General features: G+C 52.3%; 1 protein-coding gene across 1 annotated transcript in view; it reads right to left on the bottom strand.

Annotated features, from left to right (window-relative positions):
• Window positions 1-961: 961 nt before the first annotated feature.
• Window positions 962-13,901, bottom strand: part of Rab6b (RAB6B, member RAS oncogene family) — a 59,729-nt gene continuing 46,789 nt past the window's right edge. The window contains exons 3-8 of the mRNA XM_038322813.1: window positions 13,671-13,724; window positions 13,386-13,491; window positions 12,187-12,298; window positions 10,676-10,769; window positions 8,927-8,993; window positions 962-5,091 (exon numbers count right to left, since the gene is read on the bottom strand). Coding sequence (XP_038178741.1) covers window positions 5,027-5,091; window positions 8,927-8,993; window positions 10,676-10,769; window positions 12,187-12,298; window positions 13,386-13,491; window positions 13,671-13,724 — 498 coding nt within the window. The 3' untranslated portion in view covers window positions 962-5,026. The remainder of the gene's footprint in view (window positions 5,092-8,926; window positions 8,994-10,675; window positions 10,770-12,186; window positions 12,299-13,385; window positions 13,492-13,670; window positions 13,725-13,901) is intronic.

The following is a 13,901-nucleotide window of genomic DNA, read 5'->3' as shown; positions in this document are numbered from 1 at the left end:
CAGTGGCCACTCTTGGAGTGACGAGGAAAGTCACCCCGTAGCCCCTGCCCTTGCCACACTGCACTTCAAACAGGACAATCACAATGTCATCTTGTGCACACCTCGAGTACCTCTTCAGCCTCGAGGGCACAGCGGGGCTTAGCTGTGTTAACGTAGAGAGCAAGCATGCCCTCGGTGTGAAGCCCCGTGGCTCTGGACACTACTGTGTTGGAGGGCTGCTGTTCTCGCTTTCATCTGGCATGTAGTCATGTTCTCGGGCTCTCAGCACCCCCTTTCCCTATCCCCCATACCTGCCCTCCTCACACCTTATCGTTAGATACCAATCTAAGTGGGCAGGGCCTTTGGTATCCTCTCCCAGCTAATCAGTGGTGGCCTTGGGGTGGCAAATTGGAGTGTTCCAGAACTTTAGGACCTTTCGATGGGAAAGGTCACTGGTGAACTGAAACTTCAGCATTCTCAGGAATTGTTCCCAGAACCCAGATAAGGTAGGGGTACTGGAGACCCGAGGGGCCTCTCAGAGACTGTTCCCCAACTGGTGTGGAAGAAGCTGGGGGTGGTGATGGTTGAGGTCATCTAAGAGGGGATCACGATAACCCTTAAGTTCTTGCCTTTAAATGACAAGCAATCATCAAAAGGGTAAGAAACCTAGTCCCTGCACTCCACCTCCCTAACCCATAGCCCTGTTGAGTAGAGTGTAGAGGTGATAAATACATTCCCGAGTCCTGATTCCTCCTGGAGTCTCCCTGACCATTTACTGTTAGAATCTAACAGACAGACGAGGCTGTGCATACAATCTCACTGATTCTTTTAGAATCAGTGGAGAGCCCAGGTGAGCAGGGACAAGAGGCAAAAGGCCCTGCATTGGGGGACATGCCACCCAGACATGAGAGGACCTTTGAGGAAATCCACTTTTAAGCCCCCTATATAAAACCGTACCATTTAGACACAGTCGACAAGAAACTTTGTGTTGAGAATCAGGACATTTATTGTTTGACCAACATGCTGAGTCTTTTCCACATATTACACAGTTGAATGTAAAGTCAATATGGCCGCTTTGCCTTCTGAGCCCATTACAGATGGAAATGCCACCCTGTGTTCCTCTTTAAAGAACAGGTGAGGTGAGAAGTCAACACACAATAGGCAGGCTGGCCTTCGTTGCTACGGAGGCTTCTTGTCTCCTGAAGAGACCATCTGAACTCCCGCTGCAAGGTTTTCCTGATAATACACCCTGCAGAGTGCCAATCAGACAGGGCCTGGATGGAGTCCAAGGAGTTTGCACACTGAAACTGCAAGATTTTGGAATACCGAAGAAGTTGATTTCAAACAAAAATTAAAACGGTGCCCTGACTACTGCTCTGTGTGTGGTTAGACAAAGCAAGTAGATTTGGGGACCACCCATTACAGCGAAGGAGCCCAAACTGCACCTACATTCTCACTAGCTACTAAGGCTGGAAATAACCGTATGTTCTAGCCATGGTGTAGAGATGGCTCAAGGGACACGAGCACAGGATGCAGTCGTGTCTGTACCCCCAGGTCAGCAACGGGTGGAGGATGTCAACACTGGCTCTGATCGTTCCTGGCTTGCAGGTAACCTTGTCTGTTTTGGTTCTCGTGGAACAGGAAGGGTTTGGCTCTGGGTGCTGTGGCATGATGACGGTGCCTCCCATTCTTGGGGAGAGGTAGTCTGGGAACTAGTGAGCCTTGAGCCCTGAGCATTTGACACACTCAGACACACTCCTGCCTGCTGGCTCTCATAGCTCTGACTTACCACCTTCTCCTACCCTGTCTTCCTGACAGCCTCTCCCCCTTCCGAATGGAGAAGGAATTAACTGCTCTACCTGCAGGACACTGACACCAGTGGCGTCCCCATACTGTCACACTGGATACTGGAGGCCAGGCACTGGCTAGAGCTCTGTCTGTGCCCAGCTGTCTACACGCCTAGCTATCACCATGCAACCCTTATCTCTGCTGCCTGACGTTTAACTGATGCGGCCATGGTTTCGCCTCCCATCTTGGGATACTGCGGAAATGTTTAAGGATGGCGACAGGAAGGGAGCAGTGGCTGTGACAGCAGTCAGGCCCTGACCACCAAACATTCTAACCTCTGACCCCACAGCAAGACTAGCACTCAGGACACTGACGTCACACCTTCATTTTGGTGTGCGTGTGGGTAGAGCTAGGCCGCCTGCCTTTCCAATCTTAGACTATTCCTGCAATGCTCACAGAAGTTTTGCTGACAATCTCCTTCAAGACTCCTAAAGAAAAGAGAGAGGGCCATGCCCATCTGCCAGGCCGGGCTCAAATGTCCAGGGAGAGGAACTGAATTACTAAGTTGAGATCTTGTCCTAAGAGAATCCTCCATTCTGTCTTCTGACTGATGTGGATTCAGCAAAGATGGGGACACTGAGAGAATTTCAGGACATCTTCAAGTGAACCTGACCTGATCCTGATGACAAGGAGGGTGGTGGGCATGAAGGAGAAATCAGTCCCGGGCACAATAGAATTAGTTCTGTGTGGGGCCCGGCTGCCTTAATGGCCATCAGAGAAGGAGATGGGCTGAGGAAAAGGCCAGGGCACCGCTGGGGTGGGAGAGCAGTGGGGTGACTGTACCCTCATTCTTAGAGGCAACGATATTGGGAGACCCTAAACTCAAGAGGGGGCTTTGTGGACAAGCTAGGAAGGCAGGGCTCCTTAGGTCCGATCAACCAGGATGGCATCCACCATGACTCCTGCTGTTTCTAAAGCATGCCATGATGCCTTAGATTGTGTGCACAAGAGGAGGGAACGGATCTGCTACTTCGAGTTATAGAAATACGGGAAAGGTTATTGTTGAGTGCCAAGAAGATTAAAATTCACCCTACATTCATTCCTTGAGACACAGGACAAAACCCTGTCCGTGGGGCTCTGCCAGAGGCTGCCAGCGAAGCCCCTCCCTGCCAACCAGGCTGCTGTCAGCACAGGGTAAGTGTGCCTTCTTCCAACAAGCACCACTTAGGTGGGGTGCCCACGGTGGGGGGACACTGGCCCACAAAGGCATGCACACCTGTGCACACAGGTACGGAAAGCAGTGAAGGTAGTTCTGTGCACGAGTTTTGATTGTAGCTTAACACATCTATGCACTATTTTATTGAAGGCAAGACAACCACAAGTTATTGGACAATATTTTGAGTATTTCTTATTTCAATACACTGCATACTTTTGAACTTCCAAAACTGGAATCACAATGCAAGTTCCAACTTGAGAGTGGGAGCGACAGGAATATACATTGAACACATGTATACGTGAGGATGTGTGCGTGTGGGTGTATACACAAGTCTATCTCTATGTATAATTATGTACACACATAAAAAAGCTAAACACACGATGTTTCAATTATGCTTGTACATTGGTCCTTGCCTTCTGGAAGAGGTACCCAGGAGGATCCTGCTTCCTCTCTTCTTCACCAGAATGGGCACTGACACTGTCTCCCAGGATGGAGAAGCATGACAGGCCCACTCACAAAATGAAACCCGCCATGCAGGCTGCCATTCTGAACTCATTTCTGAGAAGTTCCATAATTCATTCCAACCCTCTGTGGTGGCATTTACCCTGTGCATCAGCAATCTGGAGACGAGCCAATGCTATAGGACTGGGATGTTTTGAAGGGTCACTGCCCCTGTCTGTTTTTGGGCAGGCTTAGGGCAGTGAGTCTGGGAGCGTTGAGGGTGTGAGTTACTTTGCTTTGAGGAGAGAACTCTGTTAAGAGTCTCTGAAGATCTTTAAGACTAAAGCAGTCTCAGGAATGAGTGGAAACAGCAAGGACAGCTTGCTGGGGCAGGTGGTAGTGCCCTGGGCAGCCTTCTGGAAATCCTACAGTAACCTCAAGATGCCGGTAGTGCAGCCACAACACTCCAAAGGTATTCACACAAAGATTTTAAATGTACCATGCCAGGGGCTGAAAACACATCAAGGAATCAATGCTCCCACAACAGTACCCAGCAAGAGGAGTAGAAGGTCTGAGAACACATATTGTTCAGAGTCAGGGCAGACATCCGTCCTTTCCCCAATCACAGGTGGACCAATGGCACATGCCCCAGGCTTCAGCACCCCTGAGCCACCCCGCTTCACCTCACACATTGAGTTGGCGAGTCAGCCTAAGTACATGCGTCTACTGTTGGGCCAGTAGCTTACAACATTTGAAAACCACAACCCTGCCTCAGTCCTCAGCTGCCGGGAGCACCCCATCCTTCCAGTACCTTCTCGCTCTGCTCGTCACTGGGTCAGCACAGAGAACACACAGTTGTCTGTGTTCTCTGTCTCCATGTTTTTTCAGGGGAGGAGATGAGGCATAAGCAGCCGTGGGGCCTGGCGCTGATGCTAAAGCCCACAGGCCTTCATTTCCAGTCAGGGGCCGGCTAACGTTGTCCCACTCTGCCAAGGAAGGACTGAATAATGGCCCCTCTGGGCTGTTTTGTTAAACTAAAGTCTGATTTGACTGAGGGGAGCCTGGATAGAGGGCTTGGTTAGTTTGAGTCATGTGACCCAGGCCTGGAACCTAATTACTACTTTTCAGTTAATTGCTTTAATTTACGGGACAGGGGATGGGAGGAAGGTAGAGGTGACACACAGTTTCAAGAGAACAGGAAGGAAGAGGTGTATGGAGAGGTTCTCTATAAGTTTACAAATATACAAAAACAAAAACAAAAAAAGCACATCTTTCAAATAAAAATGACTACTTCTTTTATCTGGCAAAAAGTTGTATACACATGATTTAAATTTTTTTTTAATTTTAACAGTTTTTGGCAATCTTAATAAAGTACAATATATTACAACCAAACCAAAAAATAGTTGTTTAGGTAACAGCTGTTAAGAGTGACGTGGTCCCTGATGCCCAGCCTCCCTCCCCATGTCCCACCCTACTCCTAGAGAGAGAGAGAGAAAAGAAAGATCCTCCCGTTTGATAAACTCATTTCCCACCCCGTTAGGAAGCTAACCAATAGGAGGCAACACAAGTGAGTGTTTTTGAGGAAGCCGAGTGGGCTCTGCATTAGCAGGAGCAGCCGCCCTCGCTGGCCGGGGGCTCCTGGGGCTTGTCCAGCTTGATGTCAATCACTGTAGGAGGCTGGCTAAGGAAGATGACGGTCACCAAGACGCCACTCCGTCCTTCTGCAAACCTCCACGCTCAGCTCTTAACTCAGCTGGAGTGGGAAGGAACTGCCCATCTTCCACCCTTCTCTCTCCTACCTCCACCCACCTACGTTCCTCAAACTGTCTACCCAGAGGGAAACTTGGGCTGTGACGTCACACACACAGGCCAGGGAGGGTCTGTCTCAGAAGCTTTCCCCAGTGACTGATGAATGGTGCCCAAATTCCGTTAGTCTCAGCAAAATTACTGCTGGCCTCCTCCCAAGTGCTACTTTGTCATGGCACACCCCGAGGGTGGAGGATGCTTGCGGCATCCCTGATCTCCACCCATCTGCTGCCAGAAACACCTGCTTTCCAGTCCCCTAACTTACCACAACCCAAGTCGTCGGCAGACATTGCTCAATTCCCCTCATGAGGGAGGGGTTAGAGTCAGTCCAAGCTGAGAAGCACTGGTCCAGCTAAAAGGCTGGCTGCTGCCATGATGACATTCTGCCCCATACGGGAGTGACCTGACTGTGTTCCAGAGGAATCTGCTACAGTGCAGTCTGAGGCACAACACTTATGGACACCTCATGGGGTTTTTGGACGGTGTCTAAACATCTCCTGAGAAACCTGTTACAAAATACATCTTCCTGGTGGATCTGGAGATGGATCTGCAGGACGAATTACTAAAAACTCTGGAACATCCCAATGCACGGCACCTGGGAAGCCATTGCTACAGACACTGGGTAATTCCAAGATGGCACAGTCCAAAAGGACTTGTGGTGGGAGGCTACTCTCCATCTGCATGGTAGCCTCACTAAAGTTTTTAAACTCTGTGTGTGTCGGTGTGTGTGTGTGTGTGTGTGTGTGTGTGTACGTGTGCACATGCATTTATGTGTGGGTGTGTGCATGGGTAGTAGGGTCTCTCACTAAATCTGAAGAGAGGCTGGTGGTCAGCAAGCCCCATTGATCCTCCTGTCTCTGCACAGCACTGAGTCTATAGTTGTGTGGCCATGTCTGGATTTCACAAGAGTGTCAGGGATTCAAACTTGGGTCTTCAAGCTTGCGCAGCAAGTGCCTTTACCCACTGACCCATCACCCACATCCCGAAACTTAACGTTTATATTAACCCAAGTTTAACTAGTTTAAGTGGAAACACTCGTGTAAGACTATGATATTATAAAGCACAACTTTAAATACTTTGCTGCAAGCATTTGTACACACTAACATTTAATGTTTCTTTTTTGTAATGCTACGTGCCACTGAAATACTGCGGTGGAGGGCTGCTTCTGATTGAAAATATGGGGAAAATGGGTGAGCTGACTTCTCAATCGTCTGCAGTAGAGGAGACTCTGTGCGGAGATGTGCCATACGACTTGGGATGAACCTGCCCTGTGCTCTTCTGTAACAGGACAGCATGTGGCTGCACGCCCCTCTAGCCCAGTATGCTGCACAGGCCACACTCAGGACCCCAGGTGTGGCCTGTCACTAACCACATCAAGGCCCACTGTCTGATGGCTCCTGAGACAGTGATGGGCCCAGATGGCCCGTTACCATCTTGTCTCCAACTGCTGGGTATGCTTCCCCACCCCAGTACTTCTGGTGCTATGGGGGACACAGAGGACAGCGGCTACAGGATACAAACATTCGGATTTTGTCACGGTTCTGCAAGTTTATCAGCTGGGAGGTCTGGGGCATGCTCTGCCCTGCTTGGGAGGCCTAAGTGTCATGGTTACTGCCAAGTCACTGCCAGAAAGGAGAGTCCTGTGTGTGTGGACCCAGCAAGGGGCTTGTGGCTCCATCATCCTGGGGTCCCTTAGCCCAACTCTGTTGAGAGCTACAGAGCAGGTGGTAGAAGCTGCTAGAAAGGCCCTGGGGAGGCTTCCTGTGCATGGTGGAGGTGAAGTACAGGAGCTCTCTGGTGATCTGGAAGCAGGGCATATCCATGCCCCACCCCTGCCACCCATCCAGGGAACAGAGACACCTAAGAACCTTTCACAGAGCATCCCTAAGTGGCATTTCTGTGTGCCTGTTCTTTATGTCTATGCCATCCCAAGCATGACCCCAAGAACGCATCCTCAAGACATCTGGGTTTGAACCATCTGCAGGCAGATATGTTAGCCTGAAACTCCGGCTGAGCCAGAGTGGTCACTGCTTCCACCTGGTCCCTTCTGAGCTGTCTCCAGTCTGTTCCAGGCTGTTCTAGTCTTGCCTCCTAGGAGGCTCTAGCCATTAGACACTTGGAAGGGTATGGCTGCATCTGCCAGATGGGGGTACCACATAGGACAGACACAGCCCAGTCTGCCCTGTGTGATCTGCTTGCTATCTGCCCAATATTCTTCCCCTAGAGCCAAGTGAGATGTTAGGTACACTAGGATGCCATGATAATTATCACCCTGAAGTGGGAGCATGTGGCCTGATTGTTGGTCCAGCATGGAGTCCCATGTGGACCATATTCCAGGAGAACATGCATGAATGGACACCATTCACCTGGGCAGGTTGGCTTTGCCTTTGCAATGGGCAGGACAGAGGAGGCTATTTGTCCCTCATGGTTGGTACAGCAGGGGTCACCATGCCTCTTGCCTTCCTGTAGGTGGGTTTCTGCATTCTCTGGCAACTCAAGGGCTCCTCACCTGGCTGGTGACACTGGGGGTCTTTCCCTCAAGGAATACAGCCCAGCTCAGCCATGCAATGAGAGTGGGGAGACTCTCAGTGGCTCAGGGTCTGTTTCTGTCTCCTTACCTGCAAGTGAGGTCTTGTGACTGACCAATCAGGTGACACACATTATTAGTCTGATGTCCTGTCAGCCTCTGAAGCACACAGGTATTGTTTGTCCTCTGAGCATTACTGGGGTACTTGCTCTTTGGGGCTCGAGTCTGTCTCAGACTCACCTTTGCAGCAACTGCTAGGACCTGATTTCCTACCCCACACCAAGAGCATTGAGCAGAGGAAAGGGACAGGCACAGCCACATCACATCACAACTTTAAACTAGATGTTTCCTTTGTTTTCACCCTCATCAGCCTGAAGGCGCTTTTGGAACCACTTGGGTCACTCTGTGACCCTCAGTGGGCATTTCCCTCAGAGACCTCTAGGGCTAAGTGGAGGATGCTGGGTATCCCAGTCTGAAAGATGTAGGCTGGGGTGTGAGAGTCCAGTCTCTCGGGCTTTATTCAGGCGGGGCCATCTGACCAGCTTCAAAGAACTCTCTGTGGGCCATGTCCGCACGCACCTATGTGCTTCTCATCGCATCCTCTCAGGTGCCCTTTGAGATACTGCACCCCAGAACAGAGAAGGGGTAGATATGAAGGAAGCCTCAGTGTGAATCCTAATTCCCTAAGTTACATCCATGGCCTCTATGGACCTCAGTTTCAGCACTGGGTGTTAGCTAGGTTGGGAGGGCTGCGCAAACTCCATAGAGCAGTGGGGAGCTGAAGGAAGCATTGACGTGCTGAAATCACGTGCTAGTGTATAGAAGCATCCTTGCCTGGCTCTCCAGTGGCCTCACAAAACACACATGGTGTTCACTACAGAGCAAGACGGAGCCACTATTTCTCCTCCCCTCCCCACACCGGTGATTCCTGCACAGCCCTTGCCTCTCTTTCCTGCGGGAAAGAGGAGGCAGCCTTGGTTACAGCTGGCTGGGAGCTCAACAGCCATGGAGCCCATCCTGCTGCTGAACAGGGGCAGCCTGGCTATCTGGGTCAGTCCAGGGAAGGCAGGGCTGGAGGCCTGGTAGCATGCACCTGCTCTAGTGCAACACCAAGCGAAACACGGACTTTGGGGCCGTCTTTTCACTCACGTGTCAAAGGAAAAGGATACTCCCTTCTTTGCTCTTCTCCTGGACATTCTCCATGCCGGGCAGAGCTGATGCCACACGTCGGAAGAGCTGCAGGCAGGAGATGCAGGGTGAGGCCCGGCCAGCCCCCCTCCTCTCCTCTCCCCATCCCCTCCCACACTGTTCTCCTCATGTGGATGGGTATATGGATGTCTGTCTGCCCACTGACTGTGCCATGGAGTGCAGGCTTGTTCTGAGCCCTTTGCTGTCACCATAGCCCCACACAGGGCAGGTCCTGGAGGGTCTCAGGGTGTTTGCAGGAAGAGGGAACAGAGGTTAGGGAGACCGCCTGGTCAATAAAGTGCTTGCCACACAAGCATGAGGCCCCAACTTCAATGCCCAGAACCCATGTTAAAAGCTGGGTATAGTGGCACACACTTGTAATCCCAGCAATGGGGTGGCAGAGATAAGTAGGTTCCCAAGGAAGGACTCACTTGCCTCCCAGCCTAGCGGAACTGGTGCACTCCAGATAAAACCAAAACCCTGTCTCAAAATACAATGTAGAAGGCACCTAACGAATGATATCAGAAGTTAGCCTGTGGCCTGCACAGGTGCAAACACACGCATGTCCACACACATAGCAAAGCTGTGGCTTCTCCTCCAGGCAGACTGGCCACAGGCAGTCGGCAGGGGCATGATGGTGACTGCAGAGGACCTGTCCTAGTGCAGAAAGCATCCGGGCCACAGGGAGCAGGCCCTTCAGTAGGCTTCTGCCTGTTGCCCTCACATGGGAAGCAGGTGGAGAAAACCAGTTTCTGATCTGACTTAAGACAAATGACATTGCCCAGGGACTCTGGGGCAAGGCAGACGCTGGGAGCCAGGGCCACAGTCACAGTGAGGAATGTGAAGATGCTCCATGACACTGTGTGTGTGTTACTGTGGATGTCATGTTTCTGTGTGTATATGAGAAAGTGAGCATGGGGGAAGCAAGCACGCTGAGTATGGTTCATGTGTGAGTTCACCTAAGTGAGTGTGTATGGGAACAGGAGGAGACATTGGGGGGCACCTGGAAGGTAGAGGCTGGCAGGGATAACATCTTGAAAGCAACAAGTACATGCCGAAGCCCAGAGCACAGAAGATTCTGGACTAGTCTGGATGTCTGGGTCTCCCCTAAGTTCATATGTTAAAACCTGGTTCCCAGCAGAACGGTATAATATAGGTGGGATTTTCTTAAGCCCAGGTAGCCTGAGCAGCTAAACTCTGCTCATGAACAACTTGGGTTCTGTGGATTCTAGCTGCACACGACTGCTCCAGCCCCAGCTCTACCTCTTCTCCCTCCTACCATCCCCAGCTGCCGTAGGATCCTCTCTGCTCCATTTCTGAGTTTCCATTCATGGCCCCGAGTTCTTGCCACATACAGGACATAAACCCAACACAGTAACCAGACTAAATATCTTGTGTTCTCTTTGGAAGTGAGGTGAGATGCTAGGAACCACAGCTTTCTCAGCTAGGTGGTAGTCCTCTCATCCACACAGGCTGCTACAGGGGCCCACATCCGGTCCCAGCTGTGGAGACTAGAGACTGAGGGTGTCTGCGTGGTCCCCAAGCTTCCTCCACATCACCCCGCTTTATCAGCCCCGGAAGGCAGTGTCATCCCCGACTGCTCAGAGAAGCAGGCGTGTGTGCTGGCTGGCTGCCCCAACCTAGTCCCTAGCCAACCGCAGGAAAGGAAGGTCCCAGGCGAGGGCTTCTAGACCTGGGCCAGTCAGAGACGTTGCCGGCTGCGCCCTCACCTGCTTCACGTTGTAGCCGGTCTTCGCGCTGGTCTCGATGAACATAACGCTCAGTTCTTTGGCCCGCTGCTCCCCTTCCTCGATGGTTATCTGCCTGGAAGTGAAGGGGAAATGGGAAGATCAGCTGGCAGAGTGGCAATCCCGGCAGAAGGGAAGGGGGCGGCCCAAGATGAAGGACTGTGGGAGGGCAGAAGGAGCCTGCCAGGCCCCTTAGTGGGCCCTGAAGACAGACTCCCTGCCAGAATGCCAGCCACCGTCTGTCTAGTAAGAAGGCGGTACCTGAACACAGTACCCTTTCCATGTCTTCTGACCAGGGAGCAAGGCTACCCCCACCTTTGAAGGAAGGGTCACAGGCAGCCCAGGCTGGCCTTGAATTCGTGATGTAGCAAAGAATGACACTGACCTTCTGACTGCCCTGTGTCCGCCGCCCTAGAACAGGGACTGCAGGTATATTTCACCAAGCCTGGTTTTATGAGTGCTGGGGACCGACCCCAGGGCTCCATGCAGAGAAGGCAAGTGTTCTACAACTGAGCCCCACCTCACTGCCTTTCTCTTTTTTTTTTTTTTTCTTTTTTTGGTTTTTCGAGACAGGGTTTCTCTGCAGCTTTTTTAGAGCCTGTCCTGGAACTAGCTCTTGTAGACCAGGCTGGCCTCGAACTCACAGAGATCCGCCTGCCTCTGCCTCCCGAGTGCTGGGATTAAAGGCGTGCGCCACCTCCGCCCGGCCTCACTGCCTTTCTTGGCAGCCACTAGACCTGGAGCTCCTGCACACATGCCATGCGGCCTTTCCTGGGAGAATCAGCCTTTTCCTAATGTAAAAACCCAAATTAAAAATATCCCCCTCCCCAGGCCCACGCTGCTCTGCAGAGGAGCCCACTTCCCTCCCCTCTGGGCAGGGCTCTCCTCTTTAACTTAGATTGTCTCTTAAATGGCCGGGATCCTGTAAGAAGCCCACGGGCTTTATTAGAAACCATGACACACGGCCTTATCTGCCCAAGTCAGTATGGAGTTCTGAGAGTGGACACACGTGGAAAGGACACCTTAGTGAGCAGGACACTGGAGGGTAGCTGCAGAGAAGCCTCCTCCAATAACACTCCATGCCCGGACAAAGGACAAACCAGGACGCACAGACTAGGGACAAAGTCTGTGTCCTGCTGACATTTCATACACTCATACCTGAAGACCTGGGTTTCGTACCCCACATGTAAATGCAGGGCCTTCACAGGGGCAGGTGCTCCAGCCCAGGAAGCCACTCTTTCAGAGGCTATCTTGGGACCATAATGGGAGCATCTGTGCAGACAGGTCCCTGGCCTGTCTTTGCTGGATTGAGGAAGACGGAACTTTGAGATGAGATGCGTGCTGCCGTCTGTGGGGTCTAACAGGCCTGTCAGTGTTCCTGTGCCTGCTGTTCCCTTCACCTCAGACCTCCAGGGCAGGACAGCCACAGAAGGGTGAGGAAGCGCGGTCCCGCCAGCCACAACGCCTCCATGCTCTCTCTGGCGCATGCATACCTCTTGTCAGCCAGGTCCGTCTTGTTGCCCACGAGCATGATGATTACGTCACTGCCCCTCTCTGTCCTGACATCGTCAATCCACTTAGAAGTCTGCTGGAAGGAGTTGAGATCTGGAGGCAGAAAGTGAGGACAGAATGAGAAGGAGGGGCCCCGGGAGCAAGCATGTACCGAGACATGAATCCAATCTCCACATACCAATTAGGCTGGGGCTAGTCAGGGAAGTGAGGTCTGCCCTGGGATCCTGGAGAGCCCCCAGCACTGCTCAGCCATCCCAAGGAGAGAAGCTACCATACCTGCAAAGCTAGGCTGTCACAATCTCTACACAGGACAGTGACTCCAGAGGTCACACAAGTGTCAGAGCTGATGTGGAGCTCACGGCAGAGGGCTTGGCTAAGCTGCAGACCACTGAAGGGAGGACACAGCAGCCCCTAGGAAATGCTGTCCCCCCCAAAGGGATGCTCAGGGGAGTCTGAGGAAGGCCGTGCTGGCTTGGGAAGAGAACCCACAACCCTGTGACACATGAATCCAGTACCAGGCATCTATGGGCAGCGACATCTCCCTCAGAGAGTTATGGGGTTACACTCAAGCTCAGCACCTAGAGGGAGGGAGGTGGCTGCTCTCCACAGTCAGTGACACAGGTCCTTTGGGATATCGCTCCCATCTCTCTAGGGTGTACAAAGAGCATGCGGTCAGGGAGACAGAGGGGAAAGGCAGACCTGGGGTGGCAGGCTATCCCTTGTGATTTCAGGGTCCTCACAGTGTCCTCTACAACTGAAGCCTGAGGGCTTCCCAGCTGTGTGTTCCTCTAGACGGTCTTGGGTAGCCGGGCTCTGCATAAGGCCTGCCCTAACCTCTGGGTCCCCACTGAGTCTGTGAAGCCCTCTCAAGATCCATTTGTGCAAGCAGGGCTGCCTCCAGGAATCCCTGGGGAGAGCTGGAACACATGTCAGCCAGAGCCATAGAGGGCACAGAGGGTTAGCCTTGTGAGCGTCTGCCTCCCCCACACGCAGGACCCTGTCTTGTTCAGCCGCGTAAAGTCACAGGAGTTTGAAGGACAGTGAACCCACCAGTGGTCCAAGATAACACACTACCCCCACACTGAGCACATACCTGTATACATAGTCACATAACACAGGTCTGATCAGGGTCACACTGGACCCCAAGAGCTCCCTCATCCCAACACAGACCCCTACTCACTAGTGATGTCGTACACCACCACAGCCACTGTGGAGTCCCGGATGTAGCTGGGGATCAGGCTGCGGAACCGCTCTTGCCCGGCTGTGTCCCAGAGCTGCAGTCTAACCTGTAGGGTCAAGGCAGAGGCACTAGTGAGGCAGAGGAGCTCTCCTGGTAGAGGGGTTGGAGGCCCAGATCCCATTCTGGTCTTGGCGGAGACTTCCAAGAGGGCCCCAAACTGCAGGCTCTAGGGGATAAACCAGACAATTCCCCCTCTGTTCTCCCAGGAGGAGACCAGGAACTCACCGTACGGTCTTCCAAGTACATGGTTTTTGACAAGAAGTCAATCCCGATGGTTGCCTGTTGAAGAACAGCACAGGGAGGTCAAAATGGCAAGGACTCACAATGGAGCCAAAAGCCCTGGGACCCCAGGGAGTGGCACAGATGGCAGAAGGGGTACCAAAGCCAAGTCCCTCCAGTGGCCACAGACTTCCTTCTTCGAGGAGGGAGCTTGAGCAAACTGTGTGAGAACTGGGT

Source organism: Arvicola amphibius, chromosome 3 (genome assembly GCF_903992535.2).
Source record: "Arvicola amphibius chromosome 3, mArvAmp1.2, whole genome shotgun sequence".
NCBI lineage: Eukaryota > Metazoa > Chordata > Mammalia > Rodentia > Cricetidae > Arvicola > Arvicola amphibius.
The sequence above is the reverse complement of the archived record's forward strand: the minus strand, read 5'-3'. Positions and strand labels throughout refer to the sequence as shown.